At 38.5% G+C, this 21,369-nt stretch overlaps 2 protein-coding genes across 3 annotated transcripts in view; one reads left to right on the forward strand and one right to left on the reverse strand.

The window, feature by feature from the left end:
• The window catches only part of LOC124863370 (coagulation factor X-like), a 42,812-nt gene that overhangs the window by 1,289 nt on the left and 20,154 nt on the right, over positions 1–21,369 (forward strand). The window contains exons 3-9 of one of the 2 annotated variants that reach the window (XM_047357725.1): positions 1,476–1,618; positions 1,732–1,756; positions 1,830–1,943; positions 2,042–2,170; positions 5,755–5,870; positions 5,945–6,062; positions 8,979–9,450. In XM_047357725.1, the coding sequence (XP_047213681.1) occupies positions 1,476–1,618; positions 1,732–1,756; positions 1,830–1,943; positions 2,042–2,170; positions 5,755–5,870; positions 5,945–6,062; positions 8,979–9,450 (1,117 nt within the window). Of the gene's footprint in view, positions 1–1,475; positions 1,619–1,731; positions 1,757–1,829; positions 1,944–2,041; positions 2,171–5,754; positions 5,871–5,944; positions 6,063–8,978; positions 9,955–21,369 lie in introns of those variants that run through there. The other variant, XM_047357724.1, reaches the window with a different exon arrangement.
• LOC124863369 lies at positions 13,464–19,967 on the reverse strand. Its single transcript, XM_047357722.1, has 3 exons — positions 18,251–19,967; positions 14,096–14,207; positions 13,464–14,008 (listed from the first exon to the last, which is right to left on the reverse strand). The coding sequence occupies exons 1-2, from the start codon at positions 19,730–19,732 to the stop codon at positions 14,190–14,192; spliced, it is 1,500 nt and encodes a 499-aa protein (XP_047213678.1). The 5' UTR covers positions 19,733–19,967; the 3' UTR covers positions 13,464–14,008; positions 14,096–14,189.

Raw genomic sequence — 21,369 nt, forward strand, 5'->3', positions numbered from 1 at the left:
AGGCCACCACCGGAACCAGATGGTGCTGTAAGGGTCAGCGGCAGGTGAATACAAGTGGGCGGAAAAAGACAGGAAGGTCGGGATGGCAGCAACTGTAACATACCCCTGTATTGTAAAAGAGTTACCACAGTATTAGAAATAAGCAGAAGAGACATTAAAATTTTTAAATCAATAAAGAACTTGGGGTTTTCACCATGCTTCTTGTTTAATTCATAAATTAATTTCAAATGATTGTTAATCCTTTTAAACATACTCCAATTTCATTAATGTTATTTGTAGTTTTAATTTGTCTTTCTAACACAAATTTCTGACATGCCAGCCCTGCAAATTAAATTTCAACGTAAAATAGCTTTGCTTTATGCAATGCTTTGCTATAAAGCAGCATCCAATGTCTATAAATTTAATTGATAGTGGAATTTATTAGTGGATGGTGCTATATATGGTGCATATGGATCCATTAATTTACACGTCTATACAGAAATAAATGATTGGAAAATAACAGTTTTAATGATCATGCACATTATCACGATACATGATGGTATAGATGCACAGAAAGTAATTTTGTAGCATAGTTGCAATCTCCTGTTTCTGTTAAATTTTTATGATTTTCTCTTTGAGATCTATAACAAGAAAAAGAACATTTAAAATATTTTTCAAGCCTTTTTTTATTATTATTCATATTAGATTCAGAGATTACATCATCCCTGAAAAACTCATTTGAAACGAATGTAAAATGATTACAGAGCTGATATTTAAAACTAGTTTTAGCATCAATATTTTGGCATATTAGGAAGTAGAGTGATGAGTGAGGTAACTTACAGAAATATTAGTGTCTGTGTGAATATTCTTGACAATGTAGATTGTTACTTAGTACTAGTACTGTTGCAGGTGCTGTAAGAAGATTTTTTGTTTAATTACTACTCAGACATTTGTGTGCATGCTCTACTACCTTTTTTAAATCAAAGAGCTCACCATTTTGTTAGAAAAATATAAAAGAATCAAGATAACTTGACCGAAACCAACTAAAATTGCACTACATTTAAGTTCACATAATTAAAAAATTTGCACCCAGATAATATGGCTGAAAGTTCAGTTATTCCTTTATGGATACCTTTGTGATTTGTGCCAGCTCTACAGATCCCTGCTACTGACTTTTTAATGTATTTATAAACCTGTTGTTTATAATCAAAAGTGTAAAAAACCTGTTCAAATTAACTGTTCAATAAAGTATTAATTTCATTTTTTGCTTGTCAATAAAAAATACTACTATGCTTCTATCTAGCCATATTTTCTAGCCCATTTGCCCTCTATTTGTAATGTGCAAGGACAGGTTTATTATAGGACACTTAAAGAACGTGAACCTATCATTTCCTTTTAGATAAAATTGTTAACTTCCAAAGAAGCATAATATGAGCTGTATAAAGGAATGTATGAAGTATTCCTACTGAGTTAATGTAAAGTTACTGTTCTCTCAGTGTTTCTGGAGAAGCAGCAGGCCACCTCGCTGATCTCCCGTCAGAAGAGAAATGCCGGACCGTCGACCTTGGAGCAGGCTTGCATGGAGAAGGTGTGCACCTATGAAGAAGCCAGGAAGTATTTCCAGGACTCATACCGCACGGTTAGCTTGCTTTTCATTTTCAAGTTCCTCTAAAACATCCTCATGTCTGATAACCAACAGATAAGACCTCCATGCACATTCTTCTTGCTTATCATGTGCATATTTTCTTCCAGGACATCTTCTGGTCTGTCTACATCGGTATGTTATATATTAAAAGAACCTCCCATTCAAGAATGCATTACCTCTTTTAACAGACTTGTTTTGTATTTAGATGGAGACCAGTGTGCTGAAAACCCCTGCATGAATGGAGCCATGTGTTCAGACAGTGTTGGAGGCTACGACTGCGTCTGCAAGTCAGGTTTCACAGGGGTCCACTGTGAAAAAGGTACAGGGCTGTTGCAGGCACCATGTAAATATTGCTGTCCCTTTAATACTTACACATTAGTGTGCACGCTCTGCTACTTTCTCTGTTTCATGAGGTAGATGAGACTCTTTGCACACTGGAAAAGCACAAAGGATGCTCACAGTTTTGTAAACCAGGGTACACGTCCTACCAGTGTTCCTGTGCCCGTGGGTGGAAGCTCAAAGAGAAGACCAAGTGTGAGCCTGCAGGTATGTTTATGTTGGCTTGAACAAAAGTCCAAATGACATTTTTTCTTATGTGTATTTTTTGCAAATTAGATGAAGTGAAGTTTCCTTCTTATTTACCATTGGTTACATTTATTTAAATAATTTAACTTCTCCTAAAATGTATTTTTAATAAATTCGTTGGCTGTAAAAGACCCTATCATTTCCGTTTGTATGGTAAAGAGAAAAGAAGAAATGGTAAATTCAATTCAATTCAATTCAATTCAAAAATACTTTATTAATCCCAAAGGGAAATTAAATGTTGTTATAGCTCATATTATGTAGGTTTCTTCAAAGAGCCGTTGTAGATGCTGATGGCTGTGAGCAGGAAGGATCTCCTGTAGTGTCCGTCTTACAGCAGATCTGAAGAAGCCTCTGACTGAAGACACTCTGTTGTTGTAGGACAGTCTCATGAAGAGGATGCTCAGGGTTCTCCATAATGTTCTTCATTTTATGAAGAATCTGTCTTTCCACAATGATCTCCAGTGGTTCCAGAGGAGTCCCCAGAACAGAACCAGCCTTTTTTATCAGCTTGTTGAACTTTTTTAAGTTCCTGGCTCTGATGCTGCTTCCCCAGCAGATGATGGTAGAAGAGATCACACTCTCCACAACAGACTTATAGAAGATATGCAGCATCTTGCTGCAAACACCAAAGGACCTAAGCTTCCTCAAAAAGTACAGTCTGCTCTGTCCCTTCTTGTAGATGGCTTCACATTTGCATCTCCACTCCAGTCTGTTGTTCAGGTGAACACCGAGGTATTTATACTCCTCCACCACCTCCACTTCTTCTCCCATGATAGAAATAGTTTTTGACTTATTCCTGTTTCTCTTAAAATCTACAATCATCTCCTTTGTTTTAGTCACGTTCAAAATGAGATGATTGTTTCCACACCATGCCACAAAGCGGTCCACCACCTTCCTGTACTCAGCTTCTTGTCCATCTCTGATCCACCCCACGACTGCAGAATCATCCGAGTATTTCTGCAGATGACAGGAGTCTGTCTTGTACTGGAAGTCTGAGGTGTACAGAGTGAAAAGGAATGGTGAGAGTACAGTCCCCTGTGGTGCTCCTGTGCTGCTGACTACCTGGTTAGACTCACAACCCTTCAGTCTCACAAACTGTGGTCTGTTTGTCAGGTAGTCTTTGATCCAGGAGATTGTTGAGGCCTCCACCTGAGTCTTCTGGAGTTTCTGACAAAACAAATCAGGTTGAATTGTGTTAAATGTTCTGGAGAAATCAAAGAACATGATCCTCACAGTGCTACTGGCTTTGTCCAGATGACAGTGGGTTTGTTGAAGCAGGTGTATGATGGCATCTTCAACTCCAACTCCACAGCGATAAACAAACTGAAGGGGATCCTGATGGTTTACTGTTTGCTTACTCAGGTGGGCCAACAGGAGTCTCTCTAGGACCTTCATGATGTGAGATGTCAGGGCAACAGGTCTATAGTCATTGAGGACTGATGGGTGAGTTTTCTTTGGTACCGGAACAAGACAGGAGGTCTTCCACAACACCGGAACCTTCTTCTGGGCCAGGCTAAGGTTGAAGAGGTGCTGCAGAATCCCACAGAGCTGCTCTGCGCAGGCCTTCAGGACTCTAGGGCTGACATGATCTGGACCTGCAGCCTTATTCCTATTCAGTCTCTCCAGTTGTCTCTTCACTTGACTTCTTGAGACACACAGGTGGAAGGGGGAAGCAAAGGAAGTATCAGCATCTTCTGATATGGTTGAAGGTAAACATGTAGAAGCAGAAGGGTCTAGGGCTGAGGTGGAAGATAAAACATTTGAGGTGTGACAGGAAAGATGTGGGTCAAAGGAGGATGGAATGTCTGTTTGGCTGTGAGAGGAGGATGCGAAGCTGGTTTCTGAACTGAACCTATTGAAGAATGTGTTCAGTTCATTGGCTCTGTCCAGACCTCCATCGGTCTGATCTTCTCTCTGCTTGAAGCCTGTGATCTTCTTCATCCCTGTCCACACATCTCTGATATTGTTTTGCTGGAGCCTGCTCTCCAGCTTCTTCTTGTACACCTCCTTGCTGTCTCTTATCTTGACTTTAAGTTGCTTCTGTAAACTCCTCAATAATTCTCTGTCTCTCTCTCTGAAGGCTCTTTTTTTCTTGTTAAGCAGGTCCTTCAGGTCACTGGTGATCCAAGGTTTGTTATTGGGGAAGCATCTCACGGTTCTGGTGGGGATGATGTTATCCACACAGAAGTTTATATAGTCGGTTACACACTCAGTCATGGCATTGATGTCCTCTCCATGTGGCTGGCACAGTGCGTCCCAGTCTGTAGCCTCAAAGCAACCTTGCAGAGCTTCTTCAGAAAAGTCAGAATTATAGCCATAAATTTACAAACACTGTCTAAGAAGACAGATAATTTAATTAACATTGTCTGGGATTAAATCAGATTAAACTTTTGAACTGTATCACTTGGGTCAAATGTTTCTCACTATAGTTTGCTGGAATTATGGCCCATTCCTTATAGAACTGGTCTAAATGGGTCAGGTTTTTAGACCCCTTCGTTTGCATGCACCTTTTAAGCTCTGCTTACATATTTTCTATGGGACTTAGTTTAGGGCTCTAAAATATTACCTTTGGTAATTTTGAAGATTTTTGCTCAAACTTTGTTTTCCTGGCTCATGTCTGGAACACTCATGCCTTAACATTTCAACATGATGCTCTTTCCTCATAATGCCATCTAATTTGTGAAGTGCACCTGTCAGTCCTGGAGCAAAACACTCACACATAACATGCTACCACTCCCGTAGAGTTGAAATGGTGTTCTCAGGCTTGCAAACCTACCCCCTTTACATCCAAAATAATGATGGTCATTATGTCCAAACACTTTAATTTCATCAGATCACAGGACAATTCTTTAAAGAGACTTGATTGATTGCATTTGCAAACTGCAATCTGGCTTTTTTACTTTGCTTTTGGAATAATAGCTTCTTCCTCTCTGATAGGCCTTCCAGTCCACGGTGGGACAAGAATCCTTTCACTGTAGATAAAGACACTTACTTACCTGCCTAAGCCAGCAACTTCACTAGGTCCTTTGCCTTTGTTTTGGGGTTAATTCACATATTTTGCTGTTTATAGTTGAGTATAATTTAAACCGATACATGTGGTACCTGTAGGCATCTGGACATTGTACCCAACAACCAAACCTATAGAGGTTCACATTTCTTTTCCCCATATCTTGGCTGATTTATTTGAATATTTCCACAATGTCAAAAAAGGAAACTGTGTTTGAGGTGTTTCTCTAAATTACATCTACAGGTATACCTTCATTTAACTCAGTTGTTGTGAAACAACCCAAAGCTTATAAAGCCTTGACTTATCTTTCCTCAAACAAATTTTCTCATTATTGTGGGATTTAGCAAATAGAAATAATTTATGTAATCCATACCGACGTAAATCTGGAAAATATTTGTCTATTTTAACATCAGACTGTGACAAAAAAGGTTATGTTACATTGTGTATGTAAAAAAATCTAGATTCAACTCTATGTAGCCTTTTGTTTGATTTTCCTTAACAAAAACTACATCTTATCAGAATTGTCTGTCCTTGTTAGTCAGAAACCCCTGTGGTCAGCTGAACAAACTGTCTCAGTGGAAGAACAGACAGTCAAGAATTGCTACCAGTAACTTTGAAGGACTTCCTTGTGCTTCAGCCGAGTGTCCTTGGCAGGTAAGGGGAGCCCAGTCCAATGAGCACCTTGCACATGTCTGTTTTGTGTTCCCATATCTCCATCCTTTTACCAGGCTCTCCTGAAGAGTCCAGAGTCTGAAGGCTACTGTAGTGGAGTAATTCTGAAGGAGAACCTGGTCTTGACTTCAGCCCAGTGTGCCATGAAATATACCTCCTTCCAGGTGGCAGTTGGTGAGTGTGGTGGACAAGAGTGTTGTATTGAATTCAAATTGTATGTATTTAATCAATTATTTACTCTCATATATTTGTCAATCAGTCATTTATTAATCTGATGTTTTTTCTTGACCTTCCTAAGAAAACTGATACAAAAAGACCAGCGCTGATTGATTTCATTAATGATGAATTTATTATTTATTTAAACTTGTCCATATTTATGTGGGTTTACTTTTTCTAAATGAGTATTAGACGAACTAACAACAAACATAAAAACAAACAAATGAACATGTCAAAAAGGGTCTGAAGTACTGAAGAAAGGTTCAGGAGAGTAATTATTTAATGGATGAAGCTACAGTGGTTAATCAGACTTCATCAGATATCACTCATAAAAACACGAATAAAATGATCTTTGCCTATCTGATTTTTTTTTTTTTAAATCTGAGCTAAGAGGAATGTTATATCTGTTCTTAACCAGTTCCAGATTAGCAGAGTAACACTGAATTTTCCCACCTCATGTCTGACTGGGAACAGCATCTCTTGCTTTCTGGATCTCAGGCTCTCAGCCAGAGGGCAGGAGAAAGGTCCAGCTCTTCATCTCTCTCTTTCTGTCTCTCTCTCTTACTGTTGTAAGATGTAACGAGCTTTTCAGATCCCAGCAGGGACTGTGACTCAGTATAAGAACAGAGGAAAAGAGAAGCTTACTTGCTGGGTTTAGCTATAGGATGTTTCCAGTGCATCTCTTTCAGGAGTTACAAAGAAACTCAAATTTCTTCTTACAAATCTGTGGATCAAAATTTCTCAAAAATGTCTGCAGGGAGACAAACAGGCAATATTAATGAAAACAGTCATGTTAGGCACAGTTAATCAGCCTGGACCATGCTATTTCAAAAGTCTCTTTCCAGATCGTTGTGCCATGTCCTAGATGTTCAACCAAAAAGTAGAGTTAGAACCTGAAGATGAATGAAATTTGAGAAAAGTGAAATAATGCAGATTGTATTGAAATATGAAGAAAACAGATAAAAATGAGATAATATATGAATTAATGCATGATGGTACACTAAGAGAATGAAAAAAATTGGGTTCATATAATTTGCTTTGTCTTAGCAACAAAATAAAAAATATACAAAAAAAAAAACAACATTTAGTTTATGTCTCAAAATTAATTTGATAAGTTTTAAAGGTAGTTTACAGGAGTTAGTGCCTTCTAGTGGCAAATCTCCAGACTGAACCCAGGTTTAAATCAGGAATTTGCAAATGGTTGGAAATTATAACAGCGTAAAATTATCAGTGAAAGATACTTGGTGTCTGTTGATAATATATTGCTCATTCTAATATATAAAACCACATATATTCTAATTTCAAAGTCACGTTGAACTTATGAAAACTGACTAATAATGTTGATCTGTAATATTTCGTTTCTGCCTGAAATTAAATTGAATTAGTATGACATAAAAAAGTTTACATTTTATTTATAAACATAATGATACCATGATTTCACTGAGGTATAATACATATACCTCAATAATGTCTCATAGCAATGTACTGTAAAATTATTGCTAATTTACTGTTAGGAAAGTACTATAATTTGTTTCATGGGTATGTTCAGTCTACTATCTGGCACGTTACTACAGTGATTGTGAAAAGTATTGATACCTCATGGCATTTTTTGCATTTCCTCATATTGTAACCCCAAACTTTAATGTATTTTATTTAGGTTTTCTGTGATTAAAAACTCCATCCATCCATTGTCTTTCGCTTATCCAAGATCAGGTCACGGGGATCTAGGGGGAAACCACCAAGGTCAGTCAGAATGGGTGGAGAGTGTCTGTGAACATCAAATTTAAAGTCTTCTTATCAATTGGATTTAGGTTTGCTCTTTGACTGGGCCATTTCAACACCCGAGTGTTTTTTTTTATCTAAACCCCTCCATCGCAGCTCTGGCTGTGTGTTTAGGGTCGTTGTTCTGCAGGAAGGTGAACCTTCATCCAAGTCTCAAATCTTTGCAGCCTCTAACTTATTTTCTTTCAGGATTACCTTGTATTTAGCTCCATTCATCTTTGCATCGTTCCTACCAGCTTCTCTGTCCCTGTTGAAGAAGAGTTTCCCCACACTATGATGATGCCACCACCATTTTTTCTCCTTGGGTATGATGTGTCTAGGGTGCAGTGTTTTGCATGTAGGCCAGAAAATTCAATGTCGGTGTCATCTAACCAGAGCAGCCTCTTCCACGCTTTCCGTATTCCTTACATTGCCACCAAAAATTTCAAAGGGGACAACTTATTTCAACATTAACTTTCTTTTTTGCCCCTTTTCCATACAGGGGTATGGCCACAGGGGTGGCTGGGGGTGGTACCTGGTGCCTTCAATGATTAATGCTCTCTTTGCCTGGTCTGTCAGTTAAGGTGGATGTATGTGTCTTGGTACTTTATGGATGTGCCACACTCTTTACATATTATGAATGACAATGAACAGTGCGAAGTGATATGTTTAAAGCTTGGTATATTTGTTTTATACCCCAATTCTGCTTAAAAACCAATCAACTGACCGATCCAGCATGTTCCTTGGTCTTCACAATGCACTAATGTTTTCTACAACACCCTCTGAGATTTTAACAGAATAGCTGTTTGTACTGAGATTTTATTAATAAATTATGGCCAAGCGTACTAATTATGTGGCTTCTAAAGGCTGGATTTTATGTAAGGTATCAGAGTAAATGGGGCTCAAAAAATGCACAAACATGCATGCAAAGCAGTACAAACAACACACTTCTTTGTGTAACTTGGTCACACACAAATCTAATTAAATAACCTTTCATAACACTGAAGTTTGTAATACTTTCTCCAGACATTGTATGTGTCGTGAATCTGGGCACTGCTTTGTGCACCTCGAATTAACTAATCCTGTCATCTTTCCTTACCTGCGTCTCCTCAGGAAAGCGCAGCACAAACTATGAAGAGGGAGAGCAGATCCTGTATATGAAGCTAGTTCACCCCCACCCTCGTTACATGAGAGACCGTCCTGAAAATGACCTTGCTGTGATCGAGCTTCGCGACCGCATAGTCTTTAAGCCACACATCGTCGCAGCCTGTCTGCCAGAGAAAGACTTCGCTGAGAGCATCTTAATGTCTGGAGATTTCCCGGCTGTTGTCACCGGCTGGAAAGAACCCACGCAGGTGTCCGGGTTCCAGGGGCCGCTCACTGTTAACCAACTGCAGTTCAGCACTCCGCCTAAGTGCAGGGAGACGTACTCCAACCTGATGACCAATAAAATGGGCTGCACCACTGCTCGAGCCAATGCCGACTGCAACATGGGCTCCGGCAGCCCCTTGCTTACTCTGTACAGAGATGTGTTGTTTCTCACAGGGGTGGTGAGCCAACCAGATGGGGCTGACTGCACCAAAGGGTACATCTTCCAAAAAGTGTCGCGCCACCTCAGCTGGCTGCAGACACTCATGGATTCACGTTAGAATGGTGAAGTGAGGTAACAGATCAAGCTCGATTATAAATTTTGAATTATGCAGGTAAATATATACTAAAAAAGAGAATCTGTTGAATATCTTTCTTTCGTTTAAATTTAGTCGTCATAAGCTTCTGTGTGTGTGTTCTTTTTTTAAATATCCATGACAAAATAAACACTGGTTAATGTCTGATTTCTTCCCTGTCTGCACTTCACCTTTTATCCACAAGGTGGCTCTCTGTTAACGTCAATAGGAAGCTTTGTTCTTGCATGTGTCAAATACTCATTGGCAGTAAGACCTGTGAATTATTCAGCATGATTGTGATGTGAACATACCTTCCTGTACTATTAAAGCTATGTTATGTCTGCAACAATGTAATAGTTAACATGCACCTTAAATGACTCCTGGTAATCATGGTTTCATGAATGTAATAAACCAGAAAACCCAAATTTTCATGGTTTTTGTATCTGATTTATATTAATGTAGCACATTATTTCTCACAGATATGGAGGAAAAGCAGTTTATAGATATTTGGGACATAGCTCATTTATAGACAAGACACATATGGAGTTTCCATTTTGAACATTTGTGTGCGATATCTTTTTAATTTTTTTACTTTCATTGTAAATTTTATTGTCAAGATCCGAAACCTCGATATTAATCTGCAATAATACTATGTAAATTAGGGCACTACAGAACAATCTAACCCAGGCTATACTCACTGCTAAATGTAGTGCAAGAAAATATTTGCACTCCTATAGAATTCTTCTTTAATATAAAAGATAAGTAAAGACAAAAAAGCCTTTTCTAAATGGAGATTTTAATTATTAAGAGAAAATTGTTATTCAAACCAACCAAGCCCTATTTTATGTGTATGTCCTCTCAACCCGATAACTGGTTGTGCCACTCCTGGGGGCAGAACCAGTGCCATTAAGTGTTTGGGATAACTGGGAATGATTCTTTTACATCCCTGTGAAGAGATTTTGGACAACTCTTCTTTGCTGAATTGTTTAAGTCCACCATATTGGAGTGTTCTTGAATATTAACGACCTGTTTGAGGTCATCCAACAGCATTACTAATTTAAGTCCAGACTTTGACTAGGCCTCTTGTGATCCTACCCTTCAGTGTTCTTTTTTTTTTTGAGGAAATCAGAAGTAGACTTGCTGGTGTGCTTCTAGTCATTGTCCAGCTGCATAACCCAAGTGCACTTACGCTGAAGGTCACAAAGAATTCATAATTTCATTATTTACAGCAAGTCTTTCAGGCCATGTAACACTACCACCACCATGTTTGACTATTAGAATGATGCTGTGTTCAGAAATGTGGTGTTAGTTTAATCTCCTTTCCATTTTCAGTACACAGAATATTTTTCTGAAGGTCTTGGGAATTATCAAGATCATTTTTGAGAAATGTATGATGGGTCTTTGTGTTCTTTTTGGTTAGCTGTGGTTTTTGCATCTCCCATTTTTGAACAGTCTCTTTCCTTTTGTAAAATGATTTATTAAAATGGAATTAGGAAATAAAAATGGCAAAAAGTAGGTACAAATTAATCTTATGAATTGGTAAAAGATTTATCTGACTAAGAGGAATTACTTAAACAATATTTAAACTATTTTAATTGGGCTTTACGCATAGTCTGACAGACATAAGATAGTATGTTTGCTCCAATAAGGTGGTTTTCAAATAACTATCAGTTTGGGAACACTGTAGGATGATGCCTCTTTGGGATCCTCTGTCAGGATTTTTACATATCCAAAGACATGACTTTCAGATGCTGGTAATACACTGTAAGTTTTGAAAAAAAAATGTTTCCTCTTTGTTTAGTTTTCTCATTTTAGAAGATCAAACTGCACACTATATTGTTATGGTCAAGAAGGACTACACAAAAAAAAAAAAAGAAAACAAAACAAGTACAGAAGCTAAGCTTTGAAAAACCTTCTAAATGGCTGGAGAACTACTCATCCAGACCACTTAATTTCTTCAAGATTTTCATAAAGAAACTTTGGAGAAGATGACCATATATATATACACACATGTGGACAAAATTGCTGGTACCCCTCGGTTAATGATAGAAAAACCCACAATGGTCACAGAAATAACTTGAATCTGACAAAGGTAATAATGAATACAAATTCTATGAAAATGAACAAATTAAAGTCTGACATTGCTTTCAAACATGCTTCAACAGAATCATTTAAAAAAAATAAACTCATGAAACAGGCCTGGACAAAAATGATGGTACCCTTAACTTAATATTTTGTTGCACTGCAATCAAATGATTCCTATAACTGTCAATGAGACTTCTGCACCTCTCAGCAGGTATTTTGGTCCACTCCTCATGAGCACACTGCTCCAGTTGTCTCAGGTTTGAAGGCTGCCTTTTCCAGACGGCATGTTTCAGCTCCTTCCAAAGATGCTCAATAGGATTTAGGTCAGGGCTCATAGAAGGTCACTTCAGAATAGTCCAATGTTTTCCTCTTAGCCATTTTTGGGTGTTTTTAGCTGTGTGTTTTGGGTCATTATCCTGTTCCAAGACCTATGACCTGCGACTGAGACCAAGCTTTCTGACACTGGGCAGCACATTTCTCTCTAATAATAAAGGAATGATTGTGTACTAGTCTTCTTCAGTCTCGTTGGGGACAAAAGTGCCAGCATACCAACTTGCTTCCCAAAACCAATATTTAGCAGCCATTAATTCGCTTATTGTCTGAGAGTAGCACATTAGCATGCTAAAATACACTAACTAGGAACTAATAAAAATTGCAGGATATTCATCTTAGAGGAAATGGAAAACAATGGGCATACATAGTTATGAGTAAATCTATCATTAATGTTAAACACAATAAAAAGTGGCTTGTGATCTTTTCCTATATATATTTAAATAGTACATGTAAAAATTTGCATTCCTTTTTAGCATTTCACTGTCTTGTTATTTTGTAAACAGTGGTGTTATATGACTCATTGGTGGAGGATTGCTTGATATGGTGGCTCTGCTCAGCAACATGGACACTGAAAACTGCTGAACACTTATGAAACGTTTTGTACCTTAAAGCCACATTATTTTAGATTATTTTTGCTCCCACTCGGCCATAATGAATATTGTTCAGTATCCAATATTGCTGCCATTCATAAATTGTAGTGAAAATTGTAGGTATATTAGCACTTTTGACAGCTTGAATCACATTAGACCAGTTTCACACATGGTACCATACAACCTGTTTGTAATCATGTTCACTGGTGTTTAGATGCATAAAATTGAAAGAAATGCATTGTTATTCGCTTTTAGCATTGCTTATAGCACCACAGTAATGAGCAAACCCCACTATTTTTCAAACTTGCCAACTCAACTCGGGTGTGACATCAATTTCAGATCCAAGTTATCACTTTCAATACAAATCCAGTGCAGTAGTAGGGCACACTGGGGCAGTTGGGACACTTTTGGCTTTTTCCATGCCTACACAAAATTAAATGCTAAAACAGCATTGCTTTAAATTATGTATTAAATCAACCAATAAGATCTGTTTCTCAGCTGGATTATTAATGTAAGATGCATTTTGTCTCTGCTTCTTTATGCTTTAAAACTGTATAACTATAAGTTGCAGTTGTAGTAGGAATTTAGAAATAACTTAAAAATTCAATTTGACCAAAATTTACCATGTAAGTTGCTTAGTTTTTGTTTGTTATATTTAATGTCATATTTAATGTTTTGGTATATTTAAGTGTTTAGATCAATTTATTAATTAGTTTTTTAAGTCACAAACATGCATTGCAAATAAGCGTAAATGGAAACAACAATTCAACAAACAATGATTAAAATATTACAACAGAAAAAAACTGTTGTCACTTACTTGTACTTATCTGTGGCCACCATCAGTGTATAGTTGATACATGTGTCTCTGTCATCTTAATGTTTACGGCTCTGACCCACTTGCAGATAAACTCAGAAGACTAGAAAAACAGTTCTTAGGTTTGTTTATTGAATCGGTAACAGAATGTCTGGATCAGGACTTGAAAGTGGCAGGAATCAGAGGATGAGAAGGTGGAGGCCACCAGAGGAGGGGATGGTAGAAGCCTGGGGAAGTGGATCTCTCCGGGTGAAGTTTCCGAATGGATGAGGTAAGTTTCAGTCACGTTCTCTTCTTCAACCTTTAACTAGGAACGATTAGTGAAGTTGTGTGCGGAGGTCCGCTTGACTCACGTTGGAGTATGGGCAGGTTCGTTTGCAGATGTTTGTTGATCCAGAGCCTCAGGAGGCAGCCAGCCAATTTTGGTCTGAGGAGGTTGTATGGAAGGTAATAGAGATTGGATCAGAGCTGATGTCCTTGTCAGAACCAGGAGGCCAGGTCGCAGATTTCCTGCAACCTGGCCTGACCAGAAGGCATAGAAGGTAAGGAGGCCAGGTAATCCGAAATCATAGAGGGGTCACAGATAAAGGAGCGGGGCACCCAGGATCGGTCTTCGGGACCATAACCATTCCAGTCAACGAGATATTGCCAGGAAACCTAGGAGGACCACACCAGAAGTGAGTACAAAGAACTAAGCGTACGAGATACAAAAAGCAGAGTAAATCTCAGGGCCAGACTAGTTACCACTGGGGGCTAGCACTCAGGCAACAAAGTGCAGGCTGCGTCTCCCTTATGAAGCTCCGGAGAAGATTGCAGATGATGAACACCTGTGCCCATCTCACCAAGGTCCCTGGCTCTGTGGAGATATATTATGTGTGTGCATTATTATTATTATGTTCATAACCAGTGTGGGAAATAAAATAAATGTATAACCTGTGTTAGTGGCCTGCAGAATTGTTATTGCACAAACTTGGCCTTGAGTGTGGTGAAGCAGAAAAATACTGAAGAACTGTAAGCTCGGGAAAAGGATGTGAAAAGATTAACGGGCCAAGTACTCCCTTCTTATATCAGTAGATACGGGATGCAGCTGGGAGACAAGAACATGTCCTAATATGGTAGGCAGGAAAAGTTTGTAAGTGACTATATGTGAGAAAAAACTGTAAACAGGGCGCTGCCCATTTTCATGTGTGTTTTAATAAAAGCAATGAGCCCAGTGAGAAGTTCCGAAGTTATCCCGGTGTGTGGTCAGATCACATGAGAGCTTCCCTGGTCCAGGTACTTTTAATTTAATACAACGGTGTCTGAGTGTGTTATTTCAATGGGTGTGAATTCTTTCAGCTTACTGTGAATAAACGAACACACAGAAGACCTCTCGGAGGGGGTGCTTCAACACCCCAGACGCCTCTAAAAACTCTCCCACTGCGTTTGAGTATTTTCTAAGTTTGTCATTGGTAATACAATGACAAACTTAGAAAATACTAAGTCCCTTATTTGTAAGTACTTCCAAATATTTGCCCTTATTAGCAATCCATTCCTTCCAGAAAAGGGTGGTGTTTGTGCTATGTTTGGGTCACTGTTCCAGATTCTGAAGGATCAGCAACCAGAGGTCTGGATGGATTATTACCCTAGCACATTGGATAGCAAAGTATTCTGGAGTATACAATTTGTCCAATTGGTTTACAGCTACTTTTGGTAAAAGGAGGTCCTTCATTGTTGCCATGACTTCCTTTGAAAGTCTTACTTGTGGATGTTTCACAGCGCTCTAATTGCCAGGTTGATAGCCACAGCTTTGTCCAGCAATGATCCTCTAAACCTTATCAGAAACAATGCCCTAACTACTGCCCTGACAGATGATTCTTGTCCTTCCAGCAGCTCGTCTGACTCTGACAACTTTGTTAACTTTGATGATGATTTTGATGAATATTCCAATGTTTAGTCTCCATTTAATCACTTGATGACTTTCTTTTTCCTTTCTTTTGCCTCAATACTATATTAATAATTTATTCACTTGATTTTCATTCCATTTTTACTGTTTTCTCTGAAAATCCTTCTGCCATGTGGTAGCTACCTGCCTAATTGTTTGATGGGTGTTTTATACACTGAAGTTTGTAAGTTTCGTCTGACAGGATTATTGCTCACACAGAGGATAACGACTATGTCATTTATTTTATTATTCAATCTCATTATACGTTTTATATTCATTGTCATTCAATTACTTGTTTATTATTTTGTATGACATAATAACCATTTACAAGATTCGAGCCAAATTCATATTATATTATAATCTAAACCCTCTTGCTAATAAAAAAGCCTTAGCTAGAAGCAACTGGCCTCAAACAAAAAGACTGTAACCTGGAGAAATTCACAACACATTAGAATACATCACACGGAGACAGCTGTATGTTGTTCAATTACCTGGGCCCAGGGGAAGAGCTCATGTAGGTAGGATACACCGAGACTTCTTCTGCCTTTCCTGACTGGGCTCATTTCTTTTATTAAAACACACACGAAAAATTGGCAGTGCCCTTGTTTACAATATTTTCTACACATAGTCACGTACACATTTTTCCGGCTGACCATATTTAGAAAGGCATTGTCCACCAGCTGCATCCCGTATCTACTGATATAAGCAGGGAGTAACTCAGTCAGTTGTATTATCTCTAATTTTCACACACCCCTGCAGTTCTCAGTAATTTTCCACTTCACCTCTCCTGTGAGAAATACTTCTGCAGGCCACACAATGTCTTATACTAACACATGTTACACATTTTATTTCCCACACTGGTTATGAACATAGTAATAATGTACACACATAATATATCTCCACATAAGTCATTAGTACATTTATAGTCAACATAACTTTACCAGTCTGCAAAATATTCTTATATTTAATTTTGACCTGCTGGCATGTCCTTTTTGGTCCAGTCACATTTATGCTGTATTAATATTGAAGAGATGCACAACAGAAAAAGAGTAACAGAAATTAATGAACATACAAACTCGATCATATTAATGAACTGGAGGCCTTTGTTCATGAGGATTGAGCTAAAATTCTTCAGGAACGCTACCAGAAGCTGGGGGCTGGCTAAGAATCACATTTGCAGCCAGTTTTAACAGCAACAGGATTCTCTACTACGTACTAAAGATGCTTGTCATGAAGGGGCTGAGTCACTTTTAGATTGCTTTAGTCATTAAAAAAAGCATTTTGGGTTTAATTTGGAGACACCACTTATAATATTGGTCATCCTGAAGTATTTATTTGTATTATTATTTTAGCAGTTTATTGCTAACAGCCGCTAGTTTATACATGTAAACCTTACCTTACTGCTGCATATTTATCAACATTTACTTAATTTATTTTTCTATTTTAATACATTTTTATCATTATTGACAGGTGAGCAAAAATAATGAGGTAAAAGTAAGAGCTGAGATAGGAGGAGTTTTTGTTCTATAGATCTATTTGTGAACAGAAACAGATAGGAAAATGTAGAATTAAGATTCAAAATGAATGGAATTGAATTTCATATCTATCTATATAACAATAATACATTTTATCTGGTTAGTGCTTTTCAAAGATCTTGAAGACACTTTACAGGAATCAAACAAAATTATAAGATCGAAACACTTAAGTGTCATCGTTTTTAACGGCCGAATTAACCCACATGCGGAAAAACACTCAGAGAACAGTAGAAACGGTTTGGAAGTTTATTGCTAGAAATCAGGAACAATAATAAACACTTATGAACCAGTTTAAAGTACAGAACATATTAGTAAGGTCCTTTACAGGTAACATTCCAATAAAATTACATAAATGGTTTTTAATAGGAAAAACCGGAGCACCCGGCGAAAACCCAAAGTGAAAGACTCCAAATATCAAAGGTAGGCTGGGATTTTTACCCTTGTTGTCCTGACCTAGAAAATATTATGCTAATAGGAGTTATTCCTGAAATTTGTTTGGTCTATGTTATCAAATGCCAGATCATTTCTACACATATACAAAGTTATTTTAGCTATTACTAAAATGTTAATGGTTTGTTTTGCAGAAGGATGCCAGATATTGTGCGTGTTTGTGGTCTGTAATCTACAGGGAAGAAGAAGATACTCTCTGCTTTCGGAAAACATTCCTAAAAGGTTTTGTGATTCCTGAAAAGAACCTTTGAACTGCAGATTTTGGGGGTTTTATGTTAAATAAATCTTTAAACATCTCAATACAGCACTCTTAAAAGGACGGCCATCTTCTGATACCATAGCCTTCAACACCGCTTCAGTGGAGCCAAACTCGTTTTTTAGATCTTTGGTGATGTCTCTAACAAGTTGTTTAGCGTTTTCATTGTATATATTGACAGTAAAGTCTTTTTCTACATCATCCACTCCTGACAGATAACACAGGATCTTTCCCATTTCTTTGGACCTAAGGGGCCCGCCATTTTTCTTTGAACAGTCTAAAACTGCACCCATTACAAAAAATGCCAGACCTTCCTCTAGTTCTGTGTTCTCAGACACGTCACTTTCAATCAGCTCCTGATTTGACATGTTAGTTTGAACTTCATCATTACAACTGGAATAAATATTCCCTGATTCTGTAAACCTGGTTGACATCTTTTTGAGAAATCTTTCACGTGTCACAATCAAGGAATCAGTGTGAGATGTTAAAGAGACTTGGCCTGCTTCATCAGATTTAGACTGGTCTGCGAATTCACTTGAAATATTTGGTTTACTGTCTTTTTCATTTTGTGCCTCACAGGGCTCTGGAGACATTATTTGGGTCGATGTGACATATATTTGTTTAACCAGATCGTCGATCTCTGACAGCACGCTGGAAACTTTATCCTCTTCACCTATTTGATAGGTTTCCCGATTTTTTATCCACAGAAAGATGCTTTGGAGAAATGTCCTTACCTCGTCTTCTGCTCTGGCATAGAAGACTTCAGGGCAAACTTGTATCTGGCCAGAAGCGTCCCTTACTTTCTTGCTAGAGAGGACAGAATCTGAAAGATATTTTCCTTCTGGAGGAACAGGAATTTGAAAATAATGGCTCCTCATGATTTGAGCGTATAATTTATCAGTCAGTTCCTTTACAAACTGTTTGATCTTGTCATTTAGAAATTGGTTCCCTGTAGATTCTGCACACAGGCTGTCAATCTGAGGTTTGATAGACTGAAAATCCAGTTTAGGAATGTGGTCTGTCTCTGTGTAGTCTCGATGTTTTGGGCTTTCCTCATCTGATGAATACTCAGGAACGCATCCAGGAAACATGAAGCACATGAGTCTGTTTGATCTACCTGGGTCATGTTTCAGTTTGACCACCTTTGTGTCACTTGAATCCAATGATTTCTCCAATGAAGACACCATACTGCTGAACCGCTGCTTGGCAAAGCTGGAAAATTCTGGTTTGCTGGTTATTTGTTGTCTTCCAGCTGGAGCGGTTTTGAGCTTTGATGAAAATAGGCTTCTGATATCACCAACAATATTTTTCAAGTTAAAATGTGGCGTGCATGAACTTTTCTCATCTTTCTGTCTAACTGAACCTTCGGATTTGCAGAAATGAAGGTCCTCAATGATAGTTTGGCTAATTGCTTCTGCCACTTGAATTGTTTTGAAAGGATCTACTGACGGGCAAAATTCTGTAACATCGTCTGCTGTTTTGGCATCGTATAAATTATCTGAATCATCTATTATTTCTGTAATTCCCTCACCAACCAAGGCCAGAAAAAAGGGAGATGTTACAACTGCAGAAACACTTTCCTCTGGACGTTCAAATGCAATCTTTGGTTTTGGTGGAGGCAGATTTAAGGCCTCCTTTTTCTTCATGAATCTGCTCCAGTATCTGTCAACACAACTTGAGCTGGCTCTGTTAAGATGTTTTCGGAAAAATGTAACTGTGTTGGAAACCATTTTGTTGAGATTTCTTAGGTTGGAAAAGCGGCCACTCACATACACGGCAGGTTCCACGGGATAAACGGGGGTCCTTCTGATCACATTTGCAATAGAAGTTACTTTTCGAGAGACCTCCTCTTCCATCAATGAGTTTAACTCCTTCCCACTGTGACATATTTCTGGTGAAACCTGGAGAACGTTGGCCATTTCTGCTGTAATCAAACTGTTTAAATGCACACTGATTATTTTATCAGTCATTGCATAGGCCTCGACATTCTCTTCAATCATTGGAATCAGGATTTTCAATGAATTTTCCACACATTGCTGAAAAATGTCGCTAAGTATGTCAGCCAGAACCCCTGTAATATGTGAATCCTTCAGACCTTGTGAAAGCAAGGTCCACTGTGCCGGTGATAAAGTCTTCAAACGAGGCAATATTATGTCCTCCACGTTGTCAATTGAGATGGAGATATTTCTCTTCCTTAGTCCACTTGACTGAAACATTTTAAAAAGCTTTTTTGGATCCAAAACTCAAAAAGGACGATCTGCTTTGCTACTCTTCTTGAAGTGACGTGTTTTCAGAATGACAAGAGATTTAACATAGAGTGCCTCTGATGCGTCACAATCCGTTACGTCACAAGACGCGTGCGTATTAGACATGATTGGTGAGCGAATTCCCTCGAGAGAACATCCCACAGAAGATCAAAGCGTCAGCTGTCACGTGCTCCACATAGCTCTGTAGCCTTAGAAACCTCCCGGAAGTAGTTGACCGCCAACTAGGCTGAATCTTAACAAAAGTTGTAATTTGGGGTTATTTGTGATTAGCTAGTTACTTAAGTAGCTCGTTAGTCTTCATAAGTAATCTATAAACAATTCTCCATGTTGTAGAATGAAACTGACAGGTTAAAGTTAGCCTACCTGCTAAAGTTCTCCGTATAGAGCTCCAGCTGTCATCTCCTCTCAGTTAGTTAATTGGTCTGATTCGCTCCGGAGTCGTTCGGAGAGGCGTCCCGATCTTCGTCCGTTCTGCCGGGATGTAGGAGTTGAATTCACCACCACATGTAGCATCTGGAGGTCATAGTTTAAAAAGACTCTTGTAAGCTGTTTGCGGGTTGGTGGCTGCTGTGTCCAGATGCGTTTCTCCATCAGCAGCTGTTCATCAGGGGCTTCAGTGGTCTGCAGGCTCACCATCCGTGCTTTAAAAGATTGGATTGTATTTCTACAAAGCGTTTTGTAGCCACAGGTATGATAGCTGCATGCATGCTTCATTAAAATCCACCTGCTGGTAGATTATTGACATTGAAGTCTAAAGTGATTAAATAAATTTGTTATATCAGCAAACTTCAGCAAAGCCTCTTTTAGCAGCTCCTGGACATCATATGCAACAGTTTCCAGGTGGTTTTACTGATCTATATGGTGTTTACTTCAGTGATAAACCTCAGTCAGTTCTATACAAAACACTTTTTACGTTAAGCAGCTACTGAAGCACTCATGTTTGAATAATAACTATGTTCTGCTGTAGCATCTTTTAATAATGGATTTTTCTTCTAATTAAAAATGGTGACAGACTGACTGGCTGCAGGACCATGGACAGTGACACCAGCACCACAGTGGACTGGAAAGCTGCTTACAGTGGCAAGAACAAGTAATCAACTTTTTCATGTTCACTTTTCCACCATGAAAACACCATCTCCATGGAGATGCAACATCATGCTTTATTTCAGCTTGGAAAAGGTAGATGGAGCATCCTAGATGAAACCTGTTAGAGGCTGCAGGCGGAGGTTCACCTTCCAGCAGGACAACGACCCTAAACATACATCTAGAGATACGATGGAATGATTTAGGTCATAGCATATTCATGTGTTAGCATGGCCCAGTCAAAGTCCAGGCCTAAATACAAGTCGAAATATGTGGCAAAACTTGAGAACTGATCTTCAGAGACAATCTCAATCCAGTCTGACTGAGCTTGAGCTATTTTGCAAAGAAGAACGAGCGAAAATGTTCAAAAAATATATATAGATGGTTAAAGCTGCTGGAACTGCAGAGAAAGGTGGCTCTACATAGTATTGACTAGGGAGTAGGGTTGAATATAAATGCATGCAACACTTTTCAGATTGTTTTGTTAAAAAATGTTATGAGTT

The sequence above is a fragment of the Girardinichthys multiradiatus genome, chromosome X (assembly GCF_021462225.1).
Source record: "Girardinichthys multiradiatus isolate DD_20200921_A chromosome X, DD_fGirMul_XY1, whole genome shotgun sequence".
Taxonomy (NCBI): domain Eukaryota; kingdom Metazoa; phylum Chordata; class Actinopteri; order Cyprinodontiformes; family Goodeidae; genus Girardinichthys; species Girardinichthys multiradiatus.